At 42.0% G+C, this 27,737-nt stretch overlaps 1 protein-coding gene across 1 annotated transcript; it reads left to right on the forward strand.

Annotated features, from left to right (window-relative positions):
• The first annotated feature begins 3,829 nt into the window (after positions 1-3,829).
• AGBL3 (AGBL carboxypeptidase 3) lies at positions 3,830-27,117 on the forward strand. Its single transcript, XM_074901176.1, is given in 14 exon segments — positions 3,830-3,950; positions 5,306-5,344; positions 6,637-6,819; positions 16,584-16,679; positions 20,582-20,684; positions 21,206-21,234; positions 21,237-21,393; positions 21,395-21,651; positions 21,654-21,975; positions 23,551-23,713; positions 24,832-24,958; positions 25,483-25,580; positions 25,740-25,819; positions 26,952-27,117. Coding segments are annotated over 14 exon segments (1,941 nt in total).
• Positions 27,118-27,737: the final 620 nt, after the last annotated feature.

The raw sequence follows: 27,737 nt of genomic DNA on the forward strand, positions 1-27,737 counted from the left end.
TAAAGTTTACACAAAGATCTCAAAATAGCACCTATCACTCCATTTCGCAAATGCAAATAAAACTCTTTTATGGAAAGATAGCACAGATGCTTTAAGAACAAATGAATAATTTGTGAAGAACGATTTTCTAATATCAAACAAAGCTTTAGTGCACTCATTCTGAAATCCTGTCATCCTTGATTCATTCAGGAACAAATTAAGACTGAGACTGAGAAACAGTAATATACAGCTTAAAGAAAACATTTTAAATGAAGCTGCTACCAACACAAACATTTTTTCTCAACAAACCATATAGCAATATATAACTTCTCACCAGAGGTACTCAAAGTTTCCTGGAGACCCCAGACTAAATTTTCAGCTGCGAACTTTCCCCTGACAGCTCAGCATCTCACTTTGAAGCTCCTGTAAGGGACAATGCTGCCCAGTGGGCAGGACAGATTTACGACACAGTTTCCATTCGCAGTTCTGCCACTCCATCCTCTGGGCGAAGTCACTCCTGCCTCCTATCCCTGTCTTCCCCACTTCTCCTGTTCACCTCTCTAAAGGAAGGGTGGACTCAGCAAAATACAGCAGCTAGTGCAACATGATTCTGATTGAGATGATGATTTTTAAGTACCATGAGGACAGAAATCAAAGTGAATAATTGAAATAAGAGCATATGATTGATTTTATTTGTTTTGTGATTAGATTACAGAGATTATTGTTTATACAAGGGAAGCAAATCTGATCATTCAACTGGCATTTTGGGAAACCAAAAAAGCAATTCTGGAAATATCAGGATATTGATCAGTTAATATCACTTTTCAGCCTACAAAACAGAAAAATTTTTAAGGCCTGTTTCAGGAGGTTTCCTACTATTTGCTCATACCACAAAGGTTTTCTTGTGGCATACAGTAGCACTCTAAATATAGTTACATTAAACACACAATTTTCACTCATCATAAATAAGGAAACATTATGCTTCAAATCACTTTTCTCAGAGACTTAATTTCTTTCAAGCATTTTAATAGCGTTGTTGCCGTAAAAGCCAGCAGAGGAATTCTCTAAAACTCATTTTGGAGTTTCAGAAAGCAGGCATTCTTTACTGCAGTGCTGGATGCATGGGGGATCATTCCACCTAATGTCCATACACTAAAACAAAAGTTCATTCTTTATATACCTTAAAGACATGAATATTCATACATTTTCCAAGAAGTCTCCACCTTTCTGCCATTTCCATAATGCTGGCATTTCAAAAATACACTACACATGCATGGGGTCTCGGGTGGTTGCCAGTGGTCGTTTGGGGTGTTAGCCCCCTAGTCCTTTTTCCCTTTTATGGTCACGAGTCTTTTGAGAACAATTTCTTCTCCTTGGATGTTTCCGACTCTGTTGTGCAGACCGGCTGTTCATTCTTATCCACCTTGTTTGAGCATTTCTGCCAGGATGCATCTATTCTCAAGGTTAGGATATCTTCTCTGTACCTTTTAATCACTCAGGCCTTGTTAAACACAAAGTTAAGCATTGTTTGGTAAAAAAATTTCTTAATATTCCCCTCTTTGAGTCTTCCAGGTATACACAACTAGATGCAACATGACCACATAAGGTATAATGGAATGCTTCTCTTATCACTAATTGTTACAGGCCTCAACTTGCAGGCACTAACTGCTCGCAGGCATCAGCTAGCAGGCATCAGCATGAGACAGATGTTCCACACCTGCATGCATCTCAGGACCATCTTCACTTCACAGAGAAACATATACATCCCTTTCCAGAGCTGAAGATGTAGGGTCTGACTCTAGAGGGGGTTGTATAATCATATGTGCAATGTGATTATTGCAGGGAGTAAGTAACTTTCCTACATGTGTTATGAAGCAGTGATCCTCCATTTCATGTACAAACTGATACAACTTTCATACATATTTCTGATATAGAGGTCACGGCATTCATCTTGTGGCAGCAAACAGCAAAATTCCCATGACTCAGGAGAGTATTTGTGGAGCTATCAGGTGTTCAGACCACAAGCACATGTCATTGCTGTAAGAAGTAGGTTCAAATTCTCTGTCTTCTGCTCAGTAAAAGAGTACACTTACCACACAGTCTTCTGTGATCGCATATCACCTTTGTGACTTGCTTTGGGCAAGGTTCAGGACTCTGGGCAGTCACACCTGCCCATAATTCACAGAAATACTGAGGGTGGATATTTACACTTGACCAACTTGGACTCCTATTTTAGCCAAGGAACTCTCCCCCGGTGTTCCTATAACCACTGGAGGAAAAAGAGGTCTTCCAGAGAGCGATTCCAGCAGATCCAAAATTTAGTGCTATGGGTTGTTCTTTGGAAGAACCTGCCTTCATGGACAACAGAGGAAACTAAGGGAGTCCAGACAGTTTGCTTAGATGACTGTGACCTTCAACATCACAGTTATTTCTGAACTCCTGACTAAAGTCTCCTTTCTGTTCGGCCTTCGTTCCTCTCTTTAGCCCCTGACCTTGACCTAGGAAAGCAACACATATGTCTGCTCTTTTCACTCTGCCTTCCTTCACTCTCTGATCCCCTCAGCCTGGGATGGTGAACCACAGGCACTGACACCAGGCTGGTCATCAGGAGCTGGGGCTGGCACCAGCAAGTGAGCTGCAGGGCTGCAAAACGGATTTGACACTGATCAACAAAGAGGTTAACCCTTCTTCCCTTGGGCCCTGGATGGTCTCTGCCCAGGCTCTGGACTCCAGGCTGGGCTGCAAAACGAATTTGACACTGATCAACAAAGAGGTTAACCCTTCCTCCCTTGGGCCCTGGATGGTCTCTGCCCAGGCTCTGGACTCCAGGCACTTCTCTGGGTCTTGTGCAGAGGCATTGCTCTGGAAGCTAGCTTGTTTGGGAGTCAGCCATCCAGGCACTAGAAAGGGTGAAGAACTGTGGGCAAGGAAGCTAGAAATAAAGAGGATAGCCTGCTCTTAGAGATGTCACCAGGGAAGAAGGCACTGCATAGGACTTGGGATGTTCGCAGCCTTGCTCTGGTGCTGGCAATGACACCTAAATCTCACTGCAACCTCCTACATCCTCTTCTACCTATTTTAGACAAAATAAATGCTCTGAAAAAAATGGGAAATTAATTATTTTAGCCATGAGATCGAAGTGATAGGGTAATTGCCAGAATGGAACAACTAGAAAATAGATTACTCAGCAGAGTATCATCTGTCCATGAAAGGGCTAGTAAAAACTCTACAGAAGGCAGCTATGATACTGTGCAGTAAGAATGGGAACACAGGGAAATGTATCCTTCTGTCTCTCAGCCACAAAGGGCCCAGAGCAGATGTATCCCCCGGCTGTGTCACAGCTGCCAGCTGCACAGGGGGCGAGCGTTATCCAGGAGTGGCTGCCTTTTGCCGGGCCAGGCTGTAGTATTGCCAGGTAAGAGTGGGACAGGAGGTGGCGTTGCCTTATCGTTGTCAATGCACGGGAGTTGTCAACATTCCGCGTACTTTACGGCAATGCTTTATGCCCCTTGCGTTCCCTGCCTTACCGGTCTACGGCCTGCACCTAAGCGAAGGCAAAGGGCCGCTCCCCCCGCGCAGCCATCCCAGCAGCAGCACCAGCGGGCGCAGGGAAGCCGCGGCGCAGCCCCCCCCACATCAAGCCCCGGCGGGGCGGCTGCGCCCCCACCCTGCGCTCGCCAGGCGCCGACGCTGCGGCACAAACCCCTGACTCGGCCCCTGCTGCCCGGACGGCCAGCGACGGCGGCTAGCACAAGCCCGCGGGCTCCGCCTCCAGCGCGGCCGCCCCTCCCCGCGGCCTCGGGCCTGCGGGACGCGGAGGAACCCTGTCGCCCGCCCCGACTCTCGCGAGATGGGGGCGGTTGGGCCGGGCGCGGTGGCCGGTGGTGGCGCGGGTGGCGCCGGGCGGCTGGCGGTGCGGAGCGGGCAGGCGCCCCTCGGCGGCCGGGATCGCGGTGGTACCGCCTGTCGATGTACGATGCCCTGTCCCGCCGCCCGCGCCCCTCGGCGGCGGCCGCCCCAGGCAGCGGGACGGGACGGGACGGGGAGAGCCTCGCCGTCAGGGTGGAAGGCAGCTCTCTAAGTCCCGGCGGCACCTGCTTCCCGTCCGAGGTGGTCGCAGATCGTGGGGAAATCGGCCGTAATTCGTTAGAAGCAATTGCATCATATTCTCATAACAAAAATCAGTGAGCAGACCCAGTAACAAACCTTTCCTGTAGGCACCTGCAGTACATCGCTAAGCACCCTTGTCTGTAAACCAAGTTTGGGGACTTTGCTGTATATGGCCTTATCCCTGTCCTGAGAGCTCGTCCCTAGCTCAGTCAATGTTACCGAGAGCAGTACAGCTCTGCGTTAGTGAGCAGAGAAAAATCCTCTGCCTCTACGTTAAGATTTTGTCTGTGCTTTGGTCTGTGAACTGCTTTCAGTTCTTGACCTGTAAAAATCAAGCTCCTGATCAGCTACTGGACTAGCAAGTTTTCAGAAACCCTGCATTATATTTGCAAATGTGGCCAAGTGTAAGTAGGAGCAGTAAATAAAGCTGAGAGTATTTCTACCAGCTGTGAAATGCATTTCATGTTATCCACATTTATTTGTATTTCAGGAAGAAAATTTGGTTTTTAATTGAGTATGATGTTAATGAAAAGGGACTAGATTGAAAACCCAGGAAATACATGTTCTATGTTAAGTGCAGTGAAGGGGACAAGCATTGTTGTCTCAGTGCTGCCTTGCCAATGCGCTTCAAATTTAATCCAGGCTAGTTGTTTGCTTTTCATGGCCCACATGCACTTCAGCTGCATAGTGGTGCTTTTAAAATTTTTGCCAAGTGTTATGCTTCAGTTCACCAGTATCAAGTCCTGCACCTCCCTGCCCTAGTTGCTTTGAGATAATTGTGGCATATATGTGGGCTGCCACCAGAAGGGCTGTGCTAGCTATTGGTTTCCATTGCCTCTCCTGCTCGTACATCAGTCAGCTTGTTTGATGATGGGATCGAAGGACTAATTAATGCAGCTGAAAAGCAAACATTTTTTGCTTGTATCAGTTTTCTGCTCTAGCTTTTCATACAACAGTAGGAATACTAGAACTGCACAAGAGAGGCACTGGGGAAACAAAAGAGGACAAGTGAAAGCATAACAGCCAGGAATAAAGACAGAGTACATGACCATGCAGATTTGGCCTAATTCTTACACAGGCCATAAAGTAAACCAAAAGAGAGGCAGATTTTCTCTCTGAAAATAAACAAAAGCAAGCTGTTCTACTGTGGACTTTTGATTTTTTTTTTTTTGTATTTTGAATTTTTTTTTTTTAGGTTGAAGACTCCCCTAACTGATTTTGACAGAAGACAGTGAGCGGTGTGCTGTTCTTACAGGTTAGGACCCTTTCAATTATTCACCTGCATTTTCCCTGTAAGACCACAGGGTGGAAGAGTAAGGGGAAGGGGGAAGGTGTGCTGACATAATTGTCAAGTTCTAAACAAAACTGGAGTTCAGATCTAGTGACATTTTATGGTTCTTGATCTAGGTAAGTAGTTATCTCTGTCCCATCTTGCAGCATGTCCTTGATCACCAGTTACTGATTTGTCATTATGATAACCAGGTTATCTATTTGAGTTAGGTATCCACTAGTGTTTAAGAATGGGTTTAGCAGTTTCAGTTTTAATTAATTTGCTTTTCATATATACCATCTACACTTGAAACCAGATCCTTTGGGTGAAGCACTTTTGCTTATTATGTTATTTTGTTTGTTGTGGGGAGAAGTAAGGTCTAGAAACCAGGTCTAAAGCTGATTAGATTTTTTTTTTTCACATAAAGTCTGTCTTACAGGTGTTGGTATCTGATTCAGACCCAAAGTAAATACAAAAAAATTTCCCCTGAAACCAAACTCCTATCTTTTGGCCTGCTCTAAGTAGATAGTAGGAACGATAGGGAATGCTTTGAAAGGGGATCTTTTCATATCTGTGACAAAGACAAGTAATTTTTTCAGGGCAGTGATGTGGTCAATACACAGTACCAGCAGTCCCAATCATCCAATTACTGGGATTTTTTTTTCAAATCCTTTTCTCTGCCTATCATATTTTCATTCAAGTGGCTTCTCTTAACTTTGAAGAATTCCTTGCTGACAATCAGAGACCCCCCCACATCCTCCAGATGTCTCTGTTGCTTTACATTTTTACAAATTTGTGATAGCATCAGATTGTTACCTCTCCTGTCATGCTCACCAGTACTATCTCATTGTTACATACACTCTCTGTGGTAAGTTTTGTAGGAATAAGTTTTGTTTGTTATTTGTATAGTATTGCACAGCACAGATTTTGACTCAGACATTTGAGATTGTAAGGATCTACCATAACGACTAGTAATAAAAGCAGTAATAATAAAAGGTGCCAAATTTTCTATAGGAACCCAAATAAACTATTCCCTGCCACAGCTGAATACTTGATGTGCTTTGTGGTTTAATGAATTAACATTCAACAGTTCATTCAACACTACTTTTAAATTCAGTGTGATTTATAGGATGGAGCATTACATTTTCATTTCAGTAGGATGTAATTTTTTTGTGCTGTGCTTATTTATGTTGATTTCACATAGATAATCTCCACAGACTGTTCCCAATGGGAAGAGCAAGAAAAGACTCATGTGCGGTTTCTTTCACTTCTTACAGATTCCGTTTGTGCTCATCTTTTTCCCAAAGCAAACCAGAATCTGTTATCATCTGAGTTGGAGGCAGTGGTACCCTGACCTCAGGAGCCTCAGAATCTGGATGGCTCATCACCTGCTGGTCAGTTTTCTATGGTGTACTGACCACACCTGTGTGAAGTCATTAGGGACAGAATTGAGCACATTGGTAAGTTATTGTCTTATGCTTAAAATCTTGTGGATGGGCAAAGAGGAAGCACACCTCATATATAAATAAAGCCAAGAAATTATTTTTAGTATGAGTGAAATCTTAAGAGACAAATCATTATTAGTCCAGAACAAGTTGCCCCAGAGAAAGAAAAAAAAAAAAAATGCAGTTAAATTTGTTATACATATGCTTCATTCACACCCTTTTCCTGGCTTCCCTTTCCACTGCTCCTCTAGGTCCTAAGGTCAGCAGTTTCATTGTACAGGCTTCATTCTGGTGGAGGGGAGGGAGTTGTTTGTTGTGAATTGTCAGCCTCTGGAGTCCTTTGCTGGGAGAAAAGCAATATTCATATTGATGATATCTTCTTCCTCACTCTAGGTTCCGAAAAACTCTGGGGTAATTTTATATGTTTGCTAGGTCACTCTTACACCTTTCTCTTTCTTCACTGGTCTGCAGCTCCATGTTGCATCTGAATTTACCATATACAGTTTTCTTTACATATGTTAGATATTATTTCCTTCTTCTCTTTATTAACCCTCAAATGAGTTTTGTCCAGCTCTAGGCCTGCCTTTCTACACAGAACAACTGCTTGTTATTGCTGTTCATATAAGTTTGTTGTCGTACCACATAAAAATAGTCAAAAGTAAAAGAAATTAGCCATACATACCTGCTCAATTAGAGCAAATGCTGTCACAGCTAAATTAAGTGAAACAAAGCTGCAGGCAGATAAAGAAAAGTTCAGACAGAGCAAACCTGACAAGCTTCAGTCCTGAGGTCTTGCAAATTCATTACAAATCTTACATCCTGTTAATAGTATACTGATCTTGGACCAGCGGGGATTAGGGCGACACGCTGAATCATGACAAACTCACTCAAGTTTGTTGAAGGGGGAACATTGCCAAGAGCAAAATGCCACCAGACCGTATGCAAGCTCCCAATTTATTACCACCTGTTTACATAGGTTCATTTTTAATTCTACATCCTGCTGACCTTCAGGTTTTGTCTGCTTACTGCTCACACACTCACCATGCGCTCTGCAGGCGGTGTTCCGACCTGCTGTTTCTCATGCTCACAACACAGTGTTCCATAATGTTGCCTCACTTATCCACAATCATTCTTCTAACCTCAAGGTCAGTTTACATTTTGCTAATTACCAATTCTTAATTCCCACATCTCCCTCTTCTTTGTTTTGTAGCTTCGTTTCCATGGCAATCATTGCAATCTGTCACGGTCCAGCTTCCACACTGTGGACAGAAGGCATCATACGCATCACAGGATGGCATATCCTGTAGAACAAATCAAACATCCCAGGCCTGCTAAAACCCACATCCATAGGTTCAGACCTGCAAATTAATGCCCAGGGTTGAGCGATATAAACTTTAGCCTCTCTCGTTATTATGCGTTGATTTCTGAATCTCAATTAATTCATGCTGTAATGAATTATGTAGTTTGTAACTTGTTGTTGCAGGTTGCTAGAAAAGGCTCCTTGTAGATGCATCTTAACCAGTTCCCATGTTGTATTTTTCAGTAACGTTATTCATAACCTGTACCACTGTATGGGCTGTTTGAACAGAATGTACAAGGGCCATAGAGGCTACCACAGCTGTGACCACAATTACAATAGCTGAGATAATAAAGGCTAACAACAATCCAATGAATCACTTTTGTCATTTTGCTGTAACTTGTCTCAACATCTTGTTTACTTGAGACAATTCAGAGTTACCCTCCTAAGGGCAAGTAAGTTTGACTGGTAGCCATAATTCTGTCCTGCTGATCGAGGGTGCCAATTAAACTCAGACACCAGAGTGAAAAGGGTAGCCTGATTTTACTGTTAATAATTAAAGGATATAACTAAGTACTACCAAAAATAGGCAGTAATAAAAATACAGAATAGTACATTTACTTATTACTACATACAGTTAAGCAAGCCAATGCACCTAATCATTACTACATAGTGGGGAGAATAATGATTAAAAAAGGTACATCACCACTTGCATACGTTACCAACATGCAGATCCACAGTCGCTGGGGAGCCCTGGTTGCAGCGAGGATTTGGAGTACCTTCCCCTGCAAGTGTGAAGTCCTACGTGATGCATCCATCCGTAGGTGAGGCATCCAAAATCGCAGCAAGAGGGTCCAGCCTTATATACCAAAAATCAGCAAGTCACAATGACTTGCACTTTTCTTTGAGCAGAAACATCTGGTTTCATCCTCCTGTTGGATTCCACCCAAAGCCTGGCCAGGACTCATGGGGGGAGAACCAAGGGAGTTTCTAACAAGGCCAAACACTTGGGTTCTCAGCCTTGAACAAGGCTAAACAAGGAAAGTTGGATACACATTCTCACAGCATTTCATCCTCATTACTAATTACATTTTGTCTAAGCTACATCTTTCACTAGTGAGCATACATATTTTGTTAATGATCGGATACTAATAATTAACCGTAATGGTAACACAGATTTTACTAATTAACAAATACTAATAATAGATAATATTTAGTTGTGAGGTTCATCTAGAGGTCAACTTTGTTTCAGGCCTATTATTCAGGCCCTAGCACTACAAATTTAGATCCACATCTCAAAGGAAAAATTACTGTAAGCTTATGACTAGGTACATTAGCCGCAGATAGACAACTAAAATATTGAGGATCTGTAATGATGATCTGATATCAGCCACTACTATTGCTTATTCGTGCCTCTTTTCCAGCCAACAAAATATATGAATGAGTTGCACAGATGGTCTAAAATACAGGTGCTGTTGTGGCTGCAGAGACACACATGCACCCCCTCCTCCTGTGGACATACACACACGGGGGCATCTGCATACAATGTTTTATTGGCAACATTCAAACAATATGATTGATTCTCTGTGTCTCGAGGAGGAAGCCAAGCCCCTCCAGTCCATTGTGTGTTGTTATTGGCTACCAGTACGTTGGGATTCCACCAGCTTACTGGGGCAAATAAAGGTGGGTCAATGATGTGTGTCCAAGATACGTAACTGGCTGCTCCCAGCAAAAATAACAAACCTATATTTACCACAGAAGTGGTTGAAATGAGGGCCAAATAGTCAAGAAAGGTATTTTCTGGCATTGGCATCGCTTCTACCTGTGCTATCACATCTTCTGCTTTCTGTTGTAGTTGTTTTAGACTTCCCAAGTGATAGCTGCAGTCGCTGAGTTCCTAGGGGAACGTAGCCTGCACATCAATTCCTGCATCGTCAGTTGAGAGATCTGGGGTATCGGGTTGGAGAGTTGACCCTTCCAGCTCACAATATGGCTTGGCTTTCCTTGTTGGTATCCACCAAGGACCTGTGGGTGGCAAAACACAAGCGTAACCCTACCCCCATACCAGCAGATCTACTGTCCCTCTCCAGGTTGGGTCTCCTTCAGGATCCCTATACAAGACCTGTTGCGGGAGAGATGAGCACGCATACGACCAATGTGAAAAAGCAATTCCCGCTTATTAAAGGATACACAGTAATTTATAGACTACCATAAAGTACACGCGCAGCTACTTGATTGCTAATAGGCTAAAGCTACTTGTCCACTTGCCCTTTTGCCCTCTATGATTGGTCCTGGTGTGGTGTCCACACGCCGCTCTCCTACTAGGCAAACATCTTGTTTTCAATAGTCCAGCTTCCTTACGTTTTTGCTACACACACAGTTTCTCAGCCCCTTGGCCTTGCAGGTGTTCTTCACAACAGCTACAGCCTGTTCTTACAGTGCGGCCACTTGGTCTGGATCGCTCATAATATGTCCGTTGTTTTCCAGCCATTCCTCCACAACCTGTGGTTTAACTGTAGAGTCTGTTGTGGTGCTAAAATGGCGTTCCACTGCAGTCAAGGCAAACTGATTTCTGTTTAAAAAATCATGAGTATATAAAGCCATTGCCAGCTGATTATGTGGTGCGTCCAGAGAATTCCCCCTTCTTTGTTTTAAAATCAAGGCTTTTAGTGTAGCATGTGCACATTCGACTATTGCCTGTCCTGTGGGGTTATGAGGAACATCTGTCTTATGCCAAATCCCCCATTGCTGCAAAAATAGTTGTATTTTTCAAGCTGTGTAGCCGAGCCTGTTACCAGGTTTAATTTCTTTGGCACTCCCATGTTTGCAAAACAGCTCAACCAATGACTCTGTATGTGTATGGCCTTTTTCGCAGAGGCTGCAGTGGCATGTATCATCCCAGAAAATGTATCAATAGTTATGTGAACCCACCTTAAGCAAGCAAACAATGTCTGCCAGATTTCATTGGCTTCCAGGCCTCTGGGATTCACTGCATTGTCAGGAGGCGTTCCCCTGGTCTGGAGGCAGTCCAGACAAGCTCAGATGATGTCCAAAGCCTGTGATTTAGTGAGGTCAAATGTCTTCTGCAGGCTCGGTGCATTTTGGTAAAAAAAATCGTGAGAAGCCTGAGCTTTTTGAAAGGCTAGCATGGCTGCTACAGCTGCATCTGCCCAGGCATTTCCTTCTGTCAGCGGTCCAGGCCAATCAGTGTGTGACGAATATGGGTGATAAACAGAGGGTGTCAACACTTGTCAATTAATGCTTGCAATGCTAAAAACATAGACAGCAGTTTCCTATCATCAATTTCTTTTACTAACGCCATCTGGAATCACTGTACGTCCTTAACTACATATGCTGAGCCAGCAACCATATTTATTTCCTGCTTCAGAAACGTTTGCAGGGCTCAGATGACTGCTCCTAATTCAGTTCTCTGTGTGGAATCTGCTTGATAACGTGCACAAGTCTGCCACCTTCCGTCTTGTTTCCATGCAAAGCCTGCCTCACCAGTCTTGTCAGAGCCATCTAAAAAATCGTTAACGCACCGGAAAGTGGGGTATGGCTGATCTTCTGTACAATTTTAGTGGTAAAATCGATATGCTTTGTAATATCCTGTTTGCTGGTAACATCAAAGATATTTCACCCATAAAATCCACAAAGGCTATCTGAAATAAGCATAAGCAAATAGTTAAGCTGTTCTTTAGTACAGGGCAGAATATGATCTGCAGATGAAGCCCTGTCAATGCTTGACATCGCTCTCGTCCTTTCTTTACCAAGGTAGCACACTGATCCACAAATGGTGTTATTGTTTTTTCCAGGGTGGCAGGTAAAAAAATCCACTCCAAATATAATAATTCAGGTGCTAACTGTCCAATAAGAGCCGAGGAGTATGTGGCAGTAGGATATACTAAACAACCTAACAGGTACATTGGCCCACCAGTGGTCTGCCTGGAATTGTTCAATATGCTCACACGCTGTTATCATTTCCCTCCTTGCCTCAGGGATTATTTGATGCAGGGATGTTAAATCTGGGTCTCCCTTTAACAAATCAAAAAGATTTTTTAATTGTTGGGTAGCTGTACTGAGGTACGGTCATACCCAGTTGATTGTTCCCAACAGTTTCTGGAGGTCATTCAGTGTCGTGACTTCTATATTAAGGCATAGCCTATGCAGCCTAACAGGACGATAGGTCAATATATGTCCCAAGTACTTCCATGGCTCTACTTGCTGTATCTTTTGGGGGCAACCTGAAGCCCTGACTGAACAAGCCAGTTTTGAAAATGCTGATACCCCTTCTGTAAAGGGCTTCCTGCTCCTTTGCTGCTAATAAAATGTCATCCATATAATGATGTATTAGATCGATGATGTCTAATTGGAGCGAGCGCTGAGTGGACATAATGCTGACAAATAGTAGGGCTGTTTTTCATCCCTACTGATAATGTTTCATGGGCTGTGCATTATTTATTATGGGTATTGAAAGGCAAATTTACACCTATCATTTGGATGTAGTGGGATTGTAAAGAAGCAATCTTTAAGATCTATTACAATTAAAAACCAGTTCTGAGGTATCATGGTAAGGTTTGGCACACCTGGTTGTAAAGCTCCCATAGGTTCCATTACTTCAATACTCTTACTGCCCTGAGGTCCCGCAAAAGTTGCCACTTTCCACCTTTTTTTGGTATTACAAAAATAGGTGTGTTCCATGAACTATTAGAGGGTTTAATGTGTCCTGCTTCTAGCTGTTCTTGAACTAAGCATTGGGCATGTTGTAATTTCTCCCTTTTTAGGGGCCACTGATCAACCACACCAGCTTTTGTACTTTCCAAGTCAGTTGTAGGCAGGGGATTATGATAGTGATCCCTTGCCAAAAGGCTGAGTCTGAAAGGTTACATTCCATTGTTCCAACAAATCTCTCCCCCATAGGTTCAAGAGACAATCCATTATAATACAACTGTACCCATCCTTTCTGTCCATCCTGACCCTCACTCGTCAAGATCCTCTTACTTTCTTGTGGGGCAGATGTGCCACCTATGCCAGTAACCAATAATGGAACATTTTGCCGTTCCAAGTCTGATGGCCAGTCACATTGTGTGAGACTAAAAACATCTGTTCCTGTGTCTATAAGACCTTCAAAAGTTCTCCCCTGAATTTTTATTGCCACAGTGGGTTTATTTGTCTGAACAGCAGTGGCCCATAGAACGTCTTTAACTCCTGTACTACCAAATCCAGCACTATGCCTCTGAGCTGACGCTGCCTGGGGTACCCAATACGGCAATATCAGAAGCTGAGCTATTTTTGTTCCTAGGGAAAGCACATGAAATCCTGATGTCTGCAACATTACTTTCATCTCACCCTGATATTCTGCATCAATTACCCCGAGAATTACCCTCAGTCCTTGCATGGACATGCTCGATCGACCTAAAACTAAACCTACCATTCCCGAGGGTAATTGCCCATAAACTCGGGTTGAAGCCGGATATGTTACGTCTGACTCAGTTCTGTGATAATGACGAGGTCCAACCCTGCGCTGCCGGCTGTTGCCGCTTAGAGCTCCTGAACCCTTCGTCGTGGCTGTGAAACACTTGAGGCCCCTCCTCCAGTTTCCGGAAAGAGGCAATACCATTCTTATCAAATTTTGACCGACATTGATTAGGCCAGTGAAATCCTTTCCCATACCTGGAACAAGGTTTAGAAAGCGATGGGCTTTGCTCCTTTTCTTGTTTACAATCTTTTTCAAAATGCCCAGGCTGTCCACGTGAGAAGCAAGTTCCCCTGCGTGCCGCTTGATGTCGCCCTCGCACTGCCGGCAGGGCTGCGGCCAGGAGCTGCGCCTTGTGGCTCTGGGTACCCACGTGTTGGCAAGCTTTGAGGTACGCGCCAAGATCCTGGCTTTTTCCCCGGAGTGGTGCAAGGATTGCTTGACAGTCACTATTAGCACTGTCACATGCCAGCTGTAATATTAGGGCTTTGGCTGCCTCAGGGTTATCTACCTGTCGAGATATCGCCACCTGTAAACGATCTATAAATTGCCAATATGACTCCTGAGACGGTTGTCAGATGGTCGCAAAGGAATCCATTCTGTGTTCTCCATCAGGTACCTTTTCCCATGCTATTAAAGCAGCTCAGGAGGCCTGGGTAAACAAGCATTGATCTTGCTGGGCTTGAATGAGGGTGTCCATACACTACCCTTCACTGACCAGCATGTCATAGCCTATCCATGTACCATCAGCCAGATTTTTCACAGATTGCACAGTACAGAGATCTGCATACTCGGCTTTCCAGATGGAATACTGTGCCGGCGTTAATACTGTTTTTATAAGTGCTTGCCAATCCTATGGGACCAGTTGATACCCATGAGAGATTGCCTCCGATATACCTGTTGTAAATGAGCTTTGAAGCCCATTCTCACTGATGCCTTTCTGTAGTTCTTTAAAAAAACAGGTATGGCAGGGACTCATGCTGTGGCTGCTGGTTGGATCTTAAAATTACCAGAGATGCCACAGGGTTCCCACTATTTAGTGTCTCTCTAAAACATGTTTCTAGCCTAGACCCTTTTCCCTGAATCTCTACTGGGAATGCCTCCAGTGGGGGAGGTGGAAAATCTGGAGGTACAGATTCTAGTTCCTCATCTTTACCCTTTTAACTCCCACTTGTTTCTCCCGGGGGAGCACTGGGGGTTACTCCTTTCTCCTTTCGGGACAGGGTACCGGCAGGTTCTACTGTTTCTCCTGCAGCAGTTGTAAAGCCATGTAAATCAATCACCATGTAAGCAAGACAGAGGTTGGAACTACAATCCCCAGCTCTTTTTTAGTTTTAAACTCATGTCTGACCTTCCACCATCATGCTAAATCAAAACTTTCGTTTACCCGGAACCATGTACAATACTTAAAGATATATCGCAGTAACTCATGCAGTTGATCGTCTGTTACTGAATATTGGGCAGCCTTCAATAGCTGCTTTAAAACTTGCATATACAGCTTTTGTTCCTTAGAAAACCCTGACCCTATGATTTAAGAGAAAGAGAAAAAAGAGAAAGAAAAAAACCTTTATGATTTAAGAGAAAGAGAAGAGCTGTATGCCAGCAGCTTCCCACAGCCAGGGGCTGCTGTCTGGTATTTAGCAGATAATTTAAGAGAAAGAAACTAGCAGCTTCCCACAGCTGGGCACTGCTATCTGGTATTCACCAGATAATTTAAGAGGAAGAAACCAGCAGCTTCCCACAGCCAGGCACCCCTTCTGCTCTTAGTATGCCGGCAGCTTTCCCAAAGCTGGGCGCTGCTATCTGGTACTTACCAGATAAACGAATACTGTAGTCCAGACGCCACTTTCCTCCTTCACATACGAGCACGCCACTGTCTTCTTCAATTTTCCATATGGCTGACACAGGGCACCAGTTACCGTTCTTGGACTAGCAGGGATCGGGGCGACACGCTGAATCATGACAAACTCACTCAAGTTTGTTGAAGGGGGAACATTGCCAAGAGCAAAATGCTGCCACACCATATGCAAGCTCCCAGTTTATTACCACTTGTTTACATAGGTTCATTTTTACTTCTACATCCTGCTGACCTTCAGGTTTTGTCTGTTTACTGCTCACACACTCACCATGCATGTGGTGTTCTGACCTGCTGTTTCTCACACTCACAACACGGTGTTCTGTAATGTTGCCTCAGTTATCCACAATCATTCTTCTAACCTCAAGGTCAGTTTACATTTTGCTAACTACCAATTCTTAATTCCCACAATAGTACTGTCAGTACTGTATTTCAGGGCTATACCATTAAATATGAGTGTCAGCTAATAACTGCTTTTATGCAGTCTGTACAAAAGTCATACTGCAAACATATATCAAGATAGTGAAGACTTGAGCAGTCCCTGTGCTTTATAGATACAACCAATTGCAATTTGGAAGTAATCAGCAGAAATCAGAAATGCACAAAGTTGGGACTGAGGCACCTATGCTCTTATTCTGTTACCTTTGAAAATAGATCCCAGTATCTTGAATTGAATGGAACAGGACTGCTGAACTTTAGAGTATGGAAAGGCCTACTGTCAGAATGAACCAGTGTTCAACAGATCTTTGACATGCCAGGCAGATGTCATGCGAGTTACATGGAGACACTGCATTGTAGCAATGCGCTGTCTGTGGGTTCAGCCATAAATTATAGTTGGAGCATCTGTTTTTCTAATGGTACCAATGCTGTCTAATGTTCACCCTTGTCATCCTCACTGATGGTAAGCAAGCTGTACAGAGAACAAAGCTAAATTTGCACAGCAAAAGTTAGTCCATGCACAGATTGACATGTATTTTTAGAGTTATAGTGAGGATTTGTTTGCAGATCCAAAAAATTAGGTTCAAAAGGGGGCTTCCCTATTCCTTTATGTGCAACTGGTATAAGAGGATGCACTGCTTTTCCGTGTGTCCTTCATATTATAATTACTCTAATACGGTCTTCCTGCTTGTACTCCTGTGTGTCTCTTTCAGATAGGTTGCCCACTACCCCTGAGCCATTGTACACTCCAACAGCTTTGGAGATGATGCCACCTCCTGACAAAGGCACTGTGATTTATCTAGGAGAAGGTGGGGACACCCTGAGAAATCTTGCTGGCAGCTGTAGGTAGATGAAGCACCTGTTTTGATCCCCTTTTTGGACCTAATCCAAACCCTGATGAAATCAATATTATTTCCTACTGGTATTTTAAATTACTTGGGAATAAATTATTTTCCTATATATAGGGAAGGAAATTAGTTACATAGTTACACAGCTGTCTCATCATCCATGAGTTCTGCTCATACTGTTAATTATCTCAGAGGTCCGTCTAAGCTCAAGCCATTGTTCTCAGTGAATAACTGTATGAACCAGTTGTGAAAATATTTTGTTGTGAAAACATGAGTAGAGAAAGATAACAGCCAAAAGTGAAAGTGAAAAAGATGAGAGCTGTGTAACTGCAAGATCAACACTAAAGTCTGTGTTAGGAGAACATTTTACTATCCTGTTTGCTGTAGTGGTTTTGCCAAGACTTATAAACAAAATCTGGCCAGATTGGATCAGTGCTTGATTACAAGCTCTTAAATCTGGCAAGGGTTAATTGGACAGAACTGAAGGAAGTTAGTTCCCTTATTCCACCAACAGTTGATTATCAGAGTTATGTGTTCATTTGCGTTTGCTAAGTTGATCCAGTTGCTTTGGATGAGCTTGGAAATTGTGGCTGTTGATTTTGGTCCTGGGCTACTTCGACAAAGATAAGAAAGGATGGGACTTTTGCAATCCTATGATAACTAGATGTGGCCACAAGATTTTCAGAAGCACAAAACTGAAAGAGAGGTGTCATCCTTTTTGAGGTCAATGCAGTTGGTAAAAGCTTGCAATATACTGAAAAGCACGGGTACCCTTTGATGTCATGCTTATTTAGAAATTACATACTTCTGCAGTATGGGTGTATTACCTCTCACTAGTAGGTTGCTACGTTTGGTGGCCAAGAAAACTGGTAACTGCTGTGTGACTAGGAAGAAACCTCTGTCCCCTGCAACTGGACCTGATAATTTACTTCAAGGAATAAGATGCAGAGGAACACCCTGAATCTCAGCTCCCTGCCTTTTTGAAAATAAGGAGAATGATTTCTGTTATGAGCCTTTAGTTGCTGTTCTTTAAAAATGCAACTTTCCATGTCCTTTATTACTGACTTGGACTTCATGCACAGGCAACTAGAAGTAGTTCTTATTTCAGCCTGTACAGCTCTCCAGCAAAGTGTATATTTTGGTATCATGGTCCTCAGACTTCCAACCTCCTTTCCAGCTGAGGAGGTGAAAATTGCTGCCTTGTAAGTATGGCCAGTTCTCCCTCCTGCTCCTGAGGCATGATATTGTTCAGGCAGTTAGAAGCAGTTAGCAATGCCCGGGCTAGCAAACATCAAACTGCAGCCGAATATGAGTGCTTGCTATCCCTGTGAAGACTCTGTATCTAAACACACAGATAGTAGTAGCCAGCATTTGTTGACTACAGGTTTGAGTTTTTAAGTGACTGTAGTTGTACATTCACTGCCTTGAGTATGCCGCTTTGCCCACTAGCCTTGAATTTGGCAGTGAATTTAGCAGGAACTGCAGAGAAATTCAGAGCTCTGGAGCCTTTACTTCAACTTCCCTGCTTGCACCAGGGAGAGTAATCTCCTTGTGTGACCTGGGCTGCTGGGCGCTGTGGCCAGCTGGGGGACAGGAGCAGGTGTAAGGAGAAGGAGAATTTAGGACCATCACGAAGTTAATCTCCTTTCTGTTCCTGGGACAGAAATCCCCAGCTTGGTAGCTTTGCCATCTAAGTTATATAGCAATAAACATAATTTTTAAAACCCTAAAATCCTTCTCACAGAGAAGCTCTATAGGGTAGGGCAAGAGTCTGCATTATCCAGATTTATGGCCTGAGTGCCTCAGACTGGCATGTAATGAGCCATTGCGATCTGCAGGAGACAGCAGCAGTGCTCTCCTGATTCCTGCTCTCCAATTTGAGTTTGAATTCAGCAGGAGCTGAAAGCTACTGTCTGGCAGTGAGCCACCTTCTCCTGAGTTTCTACAGGCCCTCCTAAAACCTGATTTGGGAAAGAAAAATATAATCCAGTGGTAACTCCCATGCAGAAAAATTAGAATATCATGATAGAGATCTCAGATCTTACGCATGCATTTCATTCTATAGCATTTGACTGATACAGATGTTTCCAGAAACAGTTTTACTGGATTAACTGCTGAAACATTTTTCTTCCTTAATGTTAAGGAAGAGCATGAAGAGGAAGGGAAGGGTGGAGAAACTGTGAATGGAATTTCAGCTAAACAAGGTAACTATTGAAGTGGGTATCCCAGCTAGCAAAGCTAACAGCCCGTCTCTAATGAAAACTCCTGTGAGTCTGGAGTAACTTCAGTCATGAAGAACAATACACTGAATATGGCATCTTTGACACATGGCAACAGTGATTAAAGGAATGGAAAAATGACTTACAGGAATTTTGGCTTTATATGACTTCCCTGAGTAGTACTGTCAGAGCTGACAGTAGTACTGTCAGACTGCTGCAGGATAAATCTCTAACACAGCCCCAGTCAAGCAAGGCCAGACACAGCTCTGATCTGAATGGGGGCTGCTGTGTGGCTCTAGCCCTGCTGTATGGTACAGGGTCGGTCCCCCTTATTGGACAGCATGGTAATGTGGCAGTTTCTCCTCAGGTGGATCCAGCACCAGTAAGGAGATAGACAGAAGCAAGAATACAGGAGCCAAGAATGCAACAGCTTGGTTATTGGTGTCCAGGCACCAGTACAAATCCTTCATTTTGCTAGTTAGAAAGTTATATAGTGGGGAATTTTACTTTTGGCAGATAAGACAACCAGTTCAATACCAGCAGTGTGAAACCCACAGTCTCACAGTATTTAGTTTCAGCCTGAAATACCTGCAGTTTTCACTTGTCCTCCTTTTCCCTGAGCTGTCCCTAACCCAAGCATCAGAGGATAGCTCATGCTGCCGGGGTCAGCTGGAGTCACCAGCACAGCTACCCCGACTCTGCAGCATAAACTCTTGGCTCCTGGCTTTCAGCAGAAAGGCCATGTCATCTGTTTCTATTTTGTGGGTATGGTTTGGGGGTGACTGGAATTTTTAATTACCCTGGTTTTTCATGCCTTTGCCACCATATTGACACCAATACAGAGAAAGTAAATAAATATTAAAAATAATCCTTGCCTTGGTTCTGTAAAGGGAAGATCCTTGATAATTAAAATTATGCCAAGAATATTCTGGAACTGAAACAACTTCCCAACCAAAAAAGTAAATTCTTGCTGATAGAAGTTCTGGTCTTTAATGAACTGGGGTAATGAAGACTGTAGTATAAAGTTCAGTTATGTTTCTGTGAGCCTCTCATCTGAGGAAGAAGTACCAGAAGAGAGCAAAAGGAGATACGGGCTCAAACTGTATGGTAAATGTGATGTGAAAACATCTCTTGCAACATGAAAGTGATTGCTACTGGGTCTGAGTGTCATATTTTTTACTTCTAGACAAGAATAATTGAATACAGAGATTTTAAAAAAAACCTGATGGCAAGAGTTGTCAGCTACATATGATTTCTGCGTAGAGAAGTTGCCCATCTGACTGGTGAAGAGACCTGATGGAGCCTAATCCTAGAGTCTTTCCACTTAACTCGGTTGCTCTGCCTAAGTACAGAGTACGAATTGTTCATTGCTCATGCAGAGAGACACAGGCACCTCCAAGACAGTCAGATCTTAGGCTGCCTGAAATCTGTAAGATTAAGTGGTAATGATCAGCAAAATCTTCATATAATTTCTTTTACACTTACCTAAAATACGCTTTGAAGTTCAGCTCCATGCAGTTGCCTGTTTCTAGGAGTATTCAAAAGGATGCAGGTATTCTCTAAAATGACTCAGACTGAAATGAAAGAGATCTGTTCTACTCCTTTCCCTAGCTAACAAAAACTCCTCCTTTATGTATTCCCAAGTGAGAGATCTCTGCCCTCTGACACAGATTGTCTATCAGAAAGGGGACACACTGACCTTCAAAGCACGTTTTGAGAGTGGGAATTTGCAGAAGATGGTCAAAGTGTAAGTTTCTAATCTTTTTTTCTTTTATTAAGGTGGAGTTATCAGAATTCTTATTATCAGCAGCCTTCTATCAGTTTCTGAGCAGGATGTATTATTCTGGGTTTGTAACTTGTTTTACATTAGTTAAATAAGCTTTAAGAGTAGTTTCAGGCAGCTTTCACTTGAAATGGTGTTATAGCCATTCCATAGCACTGAATATTTTCTGTAGGTGATAATCACCCGCACAAACTCAACACCTTTTCTTAAGCACTTCCTTTTAAAAAAGAATGTGGAAAATGTTTTTAGAAGTCCTAGTTATTATTAAAAGTCCTAAAGAAGACAGCAGTTACATTATTGACACACTCAGTGAGATTAGGCATCTTTTCCTGCAGCTGTGTAGACTTTGATTTATGACAGTGTAAATCAGATTTGCATCTGATTCTCTGCAGGATGCTTTGTCATGATAGTCCACATTATTTGACACTGCATCATACAACAGTGCTAACCAGCATCACAACTGTTTGTCTTCTTTCTGCCTACAGCAATGAATTTGAGTACCAGCTGACCTTGCGCACTACACGAGCAGACATACACAGTGTTACTACTTCCAGGTAAACAATATGCAGGCAGGGGTGCCATATCACTTCACTATTTTCAACTTTACCAAGAACAACAGCCTATATAAATGTGGCTTGCGGCTGCTGTTATAGTCAGAATCCGATGCTAAGAAACAAGGTTGCCTGGTGGAGGACTGGAGATTAAATCAAGTATTACAAAAACAATGCAGGCCAAGGTAGACATCATTTCTTCTCACTCACTTGGACATTCCAGTTCCTTCATGACCAGGACACCTGCTACTTTGCCCACTGCTATCCTTACACCTAATCCAACCTGCAGGAGTACCTGGTGGCCATCTCTAAAGATCCAGTGAAGTCCAAATTCTGCAAGATTCACATCTTGTGCCATTCACTGGCAGGAAACACAGTGTATGTTTAACTATCACCAGCCCCCCCAGAAGTGGCAAGGGCACCAAGAAGGCGGCTGTGATACTAACCACAAAGGTGCATCCGGGAGAAACTAATAGTTCCTGGATAATGAAGGGCTTTCTGGATTACATTCTTGGTGATTCAGACAAAGCTCAACTCCTGCGGAACAATTTTGTCTTCAAAGTGGTACTCATGTTGAATCCAGATGGTGTAATTGTGGGAAATCACCGCTGCTCTTTAGCTGGTCAGGACTTGAACTGCAAATACGGATCTAACATGAAAAAATTTTATCGTTCCATTTGGTATACCCGGAACATGATCAAAAGGTAACCTCATTTTCTTTCCCTTTAGAATAGATGATTTTCCTTTCCGCTCTCTCTTTGTTAGTTTGACTTCTCTATGTCCCTTACTGTTTTGGTATTGTTTACATCTTTGCCTTGTACCCAACCCTTTCTGACCATTTTGTTTACATTCAGTTGTATTTCATAGTGGGTTATTTTTTTCTTCAGGATTGTGCAGGTTTTCCTTAGTATACTTTCTCCATTTCTGGTAATAAGTTGTATCTCCAAAGCAAAAGAGTTTTCATCAAAATGTTTTCAGCATATTTCTCCCCACTATCCTCTGCCAAAATCTACTTGTCAAATTCCTTATTTCTTTCATTTTCTTCTTTTCTGGCATACAACCACATCCCAAAATGAAGTTGTTTTCAGAATAGATCCCAGATGTCTATTTGACAAGATTGCCAAGTTTGCTCTATGTTTTGCTACAAATATATTTGATTTCTTATGCAGACTTCCAGTCATAGACACATTGATACTCTGGATTTAAAACTAAACCTTCAGGTATTAAACTAAACCTTCAGATAGTAAACTAAATCCCTCTGGTTTAACTTCTGTAACAAATTAATACAAACAAGATTCTTGTTCAGAAAGCCAGTGTCAGAATTAGTACATTTAATGTTTTTCATCTAGTTTTTCATCTAGTTAATCTGCTTTTTAAAGATCTGTGTTCTTTCTAATGAATGTTTTGACATGTAGATCCCTAGCTTACAGAGGATGAGCACTGTGCCTCTCCTTCTCTTCCATGAGAATTCTTCTCTGTCTTACTGTAAGACAGCCCACACTTGTGAGTGTCCTGTAATTAATACTAATTATGTCTGCTGATGTGCTACTGACCTCATATTCAGCTACTGTCAGCTGAGACAGATACATTAATTACTGCTTCCTTCTTTGTTCCACCATGGATTTCCAACTTCTGCCCAGAGTAAAGCCCCAGGTGACATGCTGTGATGCCATTGCATCTTTCCTGTAGAGCTCTGCTTTTACATTAATTGGGCAGTGGGGGTGTGAGTTGCTAAACACCAATGTGTCTAACTGCAAATTTTCCTTAATAAGTTAATTAAGCAATAATACATTGCAGGATCTTGTCACATCATAAAAATTGATGTCTCCAGTTTGATAAAGGAAAGAATAATCACTGCCATTTATGCTTCAGTCTCATAATTTTATAGCATCTATTATTCAAAACATACAATAGTGAAAGAGAAGCAGATAAGAATAGTGGGTTCCAGCCGTACAACATGCTCATGTACACATCTACAGAGCTGGATATATATAACTGAGCCTGAGAGTTAGAACAAACTCATGGACAAAGGCTGATGATGCATACACTTATATCTTATTTCCGTGCAATAACAGATGTTTTATTTTGGAGGAACTGAGCAGTTTGGCTTTAATCTAGCACACTAAAGGTTTAACCTAGAGCTCAGAATATAAAATTTTTATTGATTTCTTGTTCTTCAGGTTACACATAAGCTTCAGTGTAATGTATTAGCAGACTAGTTTCTGAGTTGGAGAAAAAACCCACTTTTAATAAAGTATTCTCTGTCATCCATATTACAGAGTGATGGGGGAACGTGATGTTTTCCTGCATTGTGATATCCATGGTCACAACAGGAAACAAAATGTCTTCATGTATGGTTGTGAGAGAAAGCAGCAAGCAAAAGCACCATACATGCATCCACGTGTCTTCCCACTCTTGCTGAGCAGGAGCTGCCCAGATAAGGTAAGCAAATGTATAGCTAGAAACGTACTCACCTGAAAATTCAAGCACCGTCTGGGATCCCTAATGTTTTGTTAAGGTATCACATTTCCTAAAAGATCACACTTCACCCACTAAAATAATCTTCAGTTGACTAAAACTAGAAATGGTACAAATATGAAATTTTAATTCCTTTGTCATTTCAGCACTCCAAAGAGTATCCTGATGAACTGGGACATAAAGTTAGCATTTTTTGAAGATTTTTTAAAAGAATGAAGAAAAAAGGATATCAAAATAACATTATTTTAACAATGTCAAAAACTAACATTAAGTATTGTGTACTCCTATATTAAATGCAGTTTTAAATACAATATTGTAGAATTAAAAACAAACAAGTAAGCAAATAAGAAACTAAATAAGAAAAAAATTTCTCCAGGTTGAATCCTTTTGAAAATTTGTTTTGAAATTTGTGTCCAAATCACCATGTTCATGTAAAATATTTCAGTTCGGGGGGGGGGGGAAAAAAAAAGTTTTAGTAGGAAATGACTGCTTTTAACATATGTCATTTTCCAGCAAAATCTGACTGCAAAAAGCTTCTTTTTGAACCAGAGAGGTTGCAAAGCCTCAGGAATAAAATAACACACAACCTAACCTACTAGATGTCATTGCATACTTGCAGCTAATGCCATTTTCCTCCAATATCAATAATGAAGTCGTTGTGAGCTCCAAATCTGTATGTATCAAGCTGTTGGTCTATTAACTCATGAGAGAAGAGTTAGCCCCACTTTTTAGTAAATACGCATGTTCATATATAACAGGATTTATGGTAACTCAGCTGATCAGCTCTCTATATAGGATCATTCAGAACCAGTAAGTACAGCCACGTAAAAAATTATTTGCATGCATCTCAGAAATCCTTAAAGTAAAATAAACTTTTAATCAAAGGCCTCTTATTTCACCTATATCTCCATTATATCAGTAATAAAAGTATGCTCTGAACTATGTTATGCAATATTCAAGTAGAGTGGAAACTCACAATTGTTTACCTCATACATAAGATTTAAAAAACCATGCAGGGTTAAAATTAAATTATTGCATCTTCCTATTTACTTCAAAATCTAATGCTGTACCAGTCTTTTAAGTACTCATTCCCAGACTGCTGTTTCAAAGTCCAAAAGAGCAAAAAAGGCAGAGGTCAAGTGGTAATGTGGAAGATGGGCATCAACAACAGCAACACTTCGGAAGCCTCTATCTGTGGCTCTAAGTTGGGTGAGACAATTCCCTGCAGCTATGTAGTAGGAGTCATCAAACAAGACCTTTACTTTTGTTTTTTCATGGAAAATCATAGCTTGAGCTACCATCCCCTTGTTGGTGTTCTGTCTTATTGGGTAGAAATGAATGATGATTTAAAATAAGAGTTGAAAAAAACACTAAAACTAGGGCATTCACCTAGCAACCTTTCAGGCCACTGCTAGCATTATTGCATATGTACAATAACATTAGTGGATGGCAAATTAAAAGCAGTAACTAAAGCCCGTTGTATTTTTAGGAAATTTTGTAATAGGTTCTAGTTATAGTTAACCTCCTCTGAGTGGATAGATATGTTCATATAGGCAGAATAATGATCTGTAATCATATGTATAAAATTCCGACAGTCATAGATCTGTCTAGCATCTGTCAGTGAAAGGTATGTTAGTTTGCAGTCAGCCACAATCCTGAAATATCACAGATACCTAGCAGTCAGCAGGATGACTGACATTTTTATTTCTGTCTTGCTCCTACTGATACTGCAGGCTGCAGACAGAGCACCCATTTCGATGTGAAAGACTTGGAGTCAATAGGACAGCATTTCTGTGATGCTCTTTTTACCTGCGATGTTCATAACAAGGAGGTAAGGGAAGTCCCCCCTAGGCTTTTCTCCTGCCTCAGTTCATCCTACTGTCGCAAAGCATATACTCTATAGGGTTGTAGCAATAATAAAATTGATAATGGCTTTCTTTAAGCAGTAAACTAAATTTGTGGTGTTTGTTATTATTATCTGTGCCTGAAGGAACATGAGAAAGTAGTGAAACAGCAAGCCAAGGTGAACTCCAAGGTCCTGAATTCTGATGTGTTAGACTGGGATTCCAGGTAACTTAGAACTATTCAGATATGCCATAATTTATTACATGTTTTCTGCACCTCATAAAGACTGCCAAAGTAGATGTTAGAAATATCACTAAAATTTGACTTTTAATTGTCACAGTCTTTGATTTAACACTCCTTAAAATATTGTATACAAATCTTATACCCAAGCCTTAATAGCCAGTTCACTAGAAGTAGAGCTCTGTATCTGCCCCAGGCAGCCTTTCTGAAGAGAAATGAAACTCTGTTGGTACAGAGCTTGGTCTACTGCATCACTTAAATCAATATGCTTTTTTTCAGCCTTACCTTTTGCAGAGCAATCTAGCCACCATGTAACTTATATTGATTGATTTTGTGTAAATCTAATTTCGTTAACCATGGAAGATGACAGTCTGATTCCATTTAGCCAAAAGGACTAAGTTCGGGGTAACTGGTAGCAGTGAAGAACCTGTACGCTGACCAAGCAATACACCTGTTAAACATGATCAGCTCCTTCTGTACCAGTGCTGACCGTGAGTGACTGCAAGATCAGTTGTGCAGGTGGTTTGTGAGAGGTGGGCATTTATGTGTTATGAACAGCTTTGGCCCTATGGTCATTTATTAGAGAATAAAACTTTTGTACATTTCTTTTTTGGGGAAACATGAGTAGGTTGGATCTATCTCACCACACTGTGCCCAGAGTATAGAAATCAAGAGATGAGCTTCACAACTGGTGCTGACCTGCAAGGAAATAAAAAGAGACACAAGATCTTGATGCGTCATCAGAGAACCAGGAGAAAGCTTGCTGGGAACAAAGAGAATGATGTAATGTGAGAGGATTTAGGAGAAGAGTGAGAAGGTGTGTGAAGCAGAACTAAAAGAAACCTAGGTAGAAGCAGGAGGTGCCATCTGGATAGATCACATCTCTTTCAATAACCAAGCTTTCTCTAAGATGATGATGCCCACTTTTTGCAGGTTAGTTGTAGGTCTGTGAAATTACAATGTGGATCTGGAAGACAGGCATGTGGAAAACACATTTATATCTCTACAACTAAGGCTACTAGAGAAAACATCTGCTAATTGTTGGAATGAATATTGCAAAATACTGTTTGCAGTCACCAAATTCAGAAATTAAAAAAAACAATTATATTTTTCACAGCAGCCAGACTTCTGACAGCCCAATCTCCTGTGATCTTGTTGCACACCAGATAAAACTATGCATCAAGGTGTGCCGTGACTTCTTTTTGTCTGTTTACATCTCTGTCCTGAATTCCACTGAGAAAGAATCACTAGAGTTTAACAGGCTCCACTTTGAAGAACCTTAGGATTAAGTCAGTCAGAATAGTAACTAACAAATCAATAGTCTACAGTCCAAATAAACACTGCAGAGCAATAGTATTAATTTTCCCTTTAGCTTAACCAAGATTGTCCAGAAAGTGGTGGTTTTGTTCCAGAAGAAGGTGGCTTTCTACCCATCAGGTTCTGCAGTACAGCTGAGTAAGCAGACCTAGGGTCAGGGTGAGCAGGAGGAGGGCACCAGCTTTAAGCTCAAGAAGTATGATGCCCGTGTGCACTGGCATCAGTCATACTTTGCAGATACCCAGTTCAGGGTGTTCAGGGGTTGTGTTCTCCCCTCATGGATACAGGCAATTCATCGCACTGCTGTTAACTGCTGTCAGCATCAGACTACCCCACTGCCTACTTCTAAGCTCATAGGCAAATGTAGCCCCAGAGTTATGAAAGTGCTTTCACTGGAGGGCAATGAGACATTTTATTTTCCTGTAACCTGTATTTACATGTTTTGTGGAAAAGAATGGGTTGAAACATGGGTTTTGTCCTTGTTTACCTGGTGTTTATTTTTTTGGTGCCTGTGATTGCCATAATATTACTTAAGACATTTCCTGTAGATAAGCAAAACAGACTTTTGTGAGTGTATTACTTTTAG

The sequence above is a fragment of the Athene noctua genome, chromosome 3 (genome assembly GCF_965140245.1).
Source record: "Athene noctua chromosome 3, bAthNoc1.hap1.1, whole genome shotgun sequence".
In the NCBI taxonomy this organism is placed as follows: domain Eukaryota; kingdom Metazoa; phylum Chordata; class Aves; order Strigiformes; family Strigidae; genus Athene; species Athene noctua.